Genomic DNA, 6130 nt, shown 5'->3' on the forward strand with positions numbered 1-6130 from the left:
TCAGAATGGGTTAATCATCAGACCCAGTGTGTGTCCAGTGGAAACCTCGTATGAATCTGATCTCAGGTCAGAATGTGTCTAAATGCTTGGCGTGGTGTGGTTCTTTCCTCACCAGCAGCAGTGGCGTGTTAATGTCGATGTGCTCAAACACCACAAACTCCTTCTTCACTCGGACGGCGGGCAGCCACGGACGCTGCAGCTCCACTCGGACCCAGTAACGCACGCTGCCGTGCTTCCCCTCGAACGAGGTGGCCAGGGGCCTAGCGGAACGGGCAGAGGGACAGACAGACAGTCAATGAGGAGGCCAGGGGCCTAGCGGAACGGGCAGAGGGACAGACAGACAGTCAATGAGGAGGCCAGGGGCCTAGCGGAACGGGCAGAGGGACAGACAGACAGTCAATGAGGAGGCCAGGGGCCTAGCGGAACGGGCAGAGGGACAGACAGACAGACAGTCAATGAGGTGGCCAGGGGCCTAGCGGAACGGGCAGAGGGACAGACAGACAGATAGTCAATGAGGTGGCCAGGGGCCTAGCGGAACGGGCAGAGGACAGACAGACAGACAGTCAATGAGGAGGCCAGGGGCCTAGCGGAACGGACAGAGGGACAGACAGACAGAGTCAGTCAATGAGGAGGCCAGGGGCCTAGCGGAACGGGCAGAGGGACAGACAGACAGACAGTCAATGAGGTGGCCAGGGGCCTAGCGGAACGGACAGAGGGACAGACAGACACAGTCAGTCAATGAGGAGGCCAGGGGCCTAGCGGAACGGGCAGAGGACAGAGAGACAGTCAATGAGTCACTATTGGTAATATGTCGGACTAACGTATTCACCTGCAGGAAAAGTAAAAAAAAAACTTTTATGGGTGTAGTTTGATCTACTGCCTATGAGTGACATGACATTGTCGTAATATACTGTAGGCAAGTTTTGGGGCAAAAATAGACAATCTAGACTAGAGCGCTCAGAATGCGACACATTCTTGTAGATCAGCCATTTCCGTGCAATATAAAATACAATGCATTATTACTATTAATCATACTTACATCTGTGGCAGGTGAAGCTGAACGCAAATTCGTGTACGCCTGTGTGGAGGACCGTTAGTCCTTCGTCTGGGCCGTCTTCATCTGAAAGACACGAGAACAATCCAAATACACGTCCCATGCCAGCTGCACCAGTGTTGTTTTTGGCAGCAAATTTCTATTTTAGTTTTAGTCATAGTCTCCTGAATAGTTTTCACTTAGTCTTAGTCACATTTTAGTCACCTGGAATTAGTTAGTGTTAGTCTAGTTTTAGTCGACTAAATGTCATAAGATTTTAGTCGACTAAATCTACACAACGCGTCGCAGCGCGACGCGTTGTGAGCAGATCAGTGAGCTTGTAGATCAGCTATTTTCAGCATGCAACCAAGAGTAAAATGACTTATAGTGGATCTCTTGTCCACTAGTCCCTTCCTAACATTTAGTTTTTATTTGTTGACTAAATTGTCAGTATATTTAGTCTTAGTTTTAGTCACCATAGCATAGTTTTAATTATAGTTTCCATTTAGTTTTCTTCAGTGGAAAAAGGTAGTCGACGAACATTTTTCGTCTTAGTTTTAGTCGACGAAAACAACACTGTGGTGCACAGACAATCTGTACAGTACACCATTCCATGCATGGTACACATATAGAATCTGTACAGTACACCATTCCATGAATGGTGCACCACACACACACACACACACACACACACACACACACACACACACACGTGTACAAGTTCACACCTGCTCTGAAGGAAGTAAGGAACACATTTGAGCGTCATTTGTTCCTCCGCTCTATTTAAACCTGCGACCACCTGTTTTTTGCACGTCGTCACATATTTTGAACAAATATTCAGAAATGGTGACAAATCTGCGAGCTTCATGTATAGCTTGATGTACATCAGCAATTCTAATAAACAATAATTGGAATATTGGATGAAGTACATGAATGTGATACATTTAAAATGGCACCGCTTGAGAGCCAGACACACACACACACACACACACACACACACACACACAGTACAAATGTACACCCAACACAATAATCTTTTTCTTTTTTTAATATAAGGAAACCATTTTATTTCACCATTATTGTGACAGTGACATTTTGGTGTTAGCATCATGTTATGCTTTAGCTATTGAAAAACAGCAGATCTACAAGCTCGTAGCGCGCCACCGAGTGGCGCGCTACGAGCTTGTAGGTCTGCTATTTTTTGAAAAATCGAAGAACGACTGACATTTTTTTTAGAATCTGATCTCAGGTCAGAATGGGTTAATCATCAGACCAGTAGTGTGTGTGTCCTAGTGGAAACCTCGTATGAATCTGATCTCAGGTCAGAATGGGATATATATATATTATATAATATTATAGACTGTACATGCCCTGTACTATGGAGTCTTTGACTTCACAGCATGGGAACAGGAGCGAACACACCCTGAGAAAGAAAAGATGACCTTGTCGTTTTCACTTCCTCATTCTCACCGTTCCACTGTTTACATTTCAAACTCTACGCACCGCTCAACGCCATCAAACTTATATTTCCTGTGTGTGTGTGTGCGTGCGTGCGTGCGTGCGTGCGTGCGTGCAACACATCCACACACGTATGTCTGTGCACGTTATCTTTGGCTGTCGGGAGTCGGCCTACAACATATCTATTGAATGTGTGTGTGTGTGTGTATGTGCAGCGCACGAGGATGTGCGTGTGCGTGCGTGTGCTGTCAAATCGCCGGCATGCAGCAGCACACAGACAGAGAAGCAAGAACAGACCGGTATAAACCAGACTGTGCAGCCTCCCTCAGCCCCACACACACACACACACACACACACACACACACACACACACACACACACACACACACACACACACGGCCAACCCCCATCCCTCTCATAGATAGGAGGAAGTGTTTGACACACAAAACCACGACTGCTGAGGCTTGCCCCCATTGGTTGAATTTCTGACATGTCCCCGCCCCCGTTCCGTGTCAGACCATGTGGTCTTGTCTGTGGCATGATGGGTATGAAGAGAGAGAGGAGGAGGGCAGCCAGAGGAATGCCCCGGGTTTAGACTCCAGTCGCCTGCCGGTGTCGCGCTCTTAGTCGGGAAACTAGTCGATCTACAAGGCCATCTGCGAGCCACGCCGGCTTAGTGGAGCGGCTTGTAGATCGGGTATTTCCCCCCCCCAAGGTGCGCGACACGGTACAGTGTACGCTCAGCTAAGTACACACACACACACACACACACACACACACACACACACACACACACACTTCAAGCTGCTTAACCCTTTAACATTGAAGCAGAGAGAATGCATTTCTGACATAAGAAGAACACACAGAAAGAAAGAGTTGAGATTAAAAAAATGAAAAAAAGACAGACAAGATTCAGTCTAATAATCACAAGTTATTTATTAATGTAATAATAATTACCCAGCATGAGAAAATGTACATTCATTGGAAATCAATCAATAACACACAAATCACCATCAACAAGAATACAATACAAATAAATAAATATACAGACTAAAATGTCAGAGAAGCAGGAGAAGAGGAATGTTTTAAGAATATTGGTGAGATTTCTTCAAAAGTTCTGTGTGAAATTGTTTTACGAGAAAATGGATCACGAAAGCTTCTCATTGACGTACTGTACAGACATACTGTAGACCGCATGGTAAAACAGGTTTAGCTCCTGTTGATTTTAGATCTGAATGGAGGGGGGGGGGGGGGGGTGGGTCTGATCAGAAATCGCACCAATATCTGGAGTTACATCATCCTCATGATAGCATACTCTCTATAGCAAAGTGTCATTTTTATTTTCTTTAATACAGTAAATAATTAAATCCCCCAAAAAACAGGAATATAGCTGAAAAAGCTGTAGAGAATGTACGCCATGGGTGGTTTTTGTTGATATTATTCATTCATAATTTCATACTCATAAGTAGGGTTGTCGTCCCCGATCGGAAATCGCGGGGGCCGATCGATCACATCGTTTTCAAGTGATCGGAATCAGGGTCGGAAAGCAAAGCAGAAAAAGAGGTGATCGGTAGATTTGGGGACATCCCTACTCAATTCATCAGTAAAAATGCTGCTGGTTTGGGGACATCCCTACTCAATTCATCAGTAAATGCTGCTGGTTTGGGGACATCCTACTCAATTCATCAGTAAATGCTGCTGAGTTACTGGTTGTCATCTTCCGTGCAGTGACTGCAGTCTTCCTGTCGTCTCTCATTGCAGAAAAACGTAAACGTTATTTTAATTTAAAATTTAAAAAAGGAAAGCCTTGTCTTTCTGTTCGTGAGCTCAACTAAACTAAACCCACCATTCTTGGACCTCAATGTTGTGTCTTATAGAGTTGCAATGAACCCATTTTGGGGCGAGAACCCCTTTCGGTGTTAGCATTACGTTATGCTTTAGCTATTGAAAAATAGCAGATCTACAAGCTCATAGCGAGCTTGTAGGTCTGCTATTTTTGAAAAGTCGAAGAACGACTGACATAGAAACATAGCTTTTTTTCAGAAAACTGTCATTTTCAAACAGACATTTTTTAGAATTTGATCTCAGGTCAGAATGGAAAACTGTCAGGATGTTAGAAGGCATTTTTAGAATCTGATCTCAGGTCAGAATGAGTTAAGTTGCGTTTCACTTTCTGCTCATGTCTTGTGACGTTTGTGTACCAAAATGTGACTAATTGAACATTGCCGTGTGAAGAATAGATGAACCAAGTCGACCTGGCTATAGCCACGCCTTATTATGAGGGCAAACATTTGGCAGAACTAGAGCCGAGCTACAAGCTCACATACGGTGGAATACAGTAAGTACGGTTGGTCTAAGTGCAGAGCCATGGGGAACTCCGCTCCACTAATGGGGGGGTTTTAACCCATTCTGACCTGAGATCAGATTCATACGAGGTTTCCACTGGACACACACTGGTCTGATTTTAACCCATTCTGACCCGAGAACAGATTCTAAAAAAATGTCAAGTCGTTCTTCGATTTTTCAAAAGGTAGCAGACCTACAAGCTCGTATGAGCTTGTAGATCTGCTATTTTTCAATAGCTAAAGCACGACATGATGCTATAACACCAAAATGGGTTCCCGTTCAGAATGGGTTTTAAGTGGCTAAAAACAGCCACGTGACCAATCATCAACGCACAGAAAAATGTGTGTTATGAGGTATATGGTCTGGTCTAAACCGGAGCAGAAGATTAGCAATAGTTTGTTTTCACAAACTGTTATTGGTTGTCGGGGCATACCATCCATTTTAATCAGCGCGGGCAGAGGCTAAACTGATAATCTTCTCATCCAACAACAGCAACAACACAAGGCTATTAGGTTCCCATGTGTGTGTGTGTGTGTGTGTGTGTGTGTGTGTGTGTGTGTGTGTATATATATTAGTTAAAATCTAAATGACACAGATGCTTTCCCTGTATTAATGGGTTTTTAGGTCCATTATAATATGGACCTTATTAATAAGTTAACGTTTAACAAATTTGGGGCGTCCTTGAGAAATTGGAAAAAGGTTGAAGAATGCACTGTTTTACTGTCATGCACTGTATATATAGTCGCACTAGACTAGACTATAGGCTATAGTTAATCTATCCGATACAGTGAAGTCAGTGTATTTTAACTTCCTCATATCATAAAATGATGTCACTGACATTAAAGATGACAGCTAGGTAGCTAGCAGCACTCTCTGTGCTACGCTGCACACATGTGACAAGCGTGTCATATTCATGACTTATTACCGTAATTTAAACTTATACCTGAGGCTACTGTCGGCGTATCACATTCTAGCTTAACTCATTCTGGGGGGGGGGGGGGGGGAACCGCCTTTTGGTGTTTCAAAGCATTATGTTATACTTTAAGCTATTGAGAAAAATAGCAGATCTACAAGCTCATAGCGCGGCACTGTAGGTCTGCTATTTTTCTTTTGGAAAAATCGTGAAAATTGTGCCTCGGATTTTGGAATATAATATATATTATTGCAGAGTGAACATTTTAACTCGAATCTTTGCTTCATGGAGAGCAACATATTTTCAGAGAGAGAGAGAGAGTGAGAGAGAGACAGAGAGAGACAGAGAGAGACAGAGAGAGACAGAGAGAGAGAGAGAGA

General features: G+C 43.9%; 1 protein-coding gene across 1 annotated transcript in view; it reads right to left on the minus strand.

Annotated features, from left to right (window-relative positions):
* Positions 1 to 6130, minus strand: part of arrdc3b (arrestin domain containing 3b) — a gene marked incomplete at its 5' end in the record, with an annotated part of 29974 nt that overhangs the window by 17569 nt on the left and 6275 nt on the right. Inside the window, 1 exon segment of the mRNA XM_083792959.1 lies at positions 113 to 260. Within this exon segment, the coding sequence (XP_083649085.1) occupies positions 113 to 260 (148 nt within the window).

The sequence above is a fragment of the Protomyctophum parallelum genome (assembly GCF_964188405.1).
Source record: "Protomyctophum parallelum genome assembly, chromosome: 21".
NCBI classification, from domain to species: Eukaryota; Metazoa; Chordata; class Actinopteri; order Myctophiformes; family Myctophidae; genus Protomyctophum; species Protomyctophum parallelum.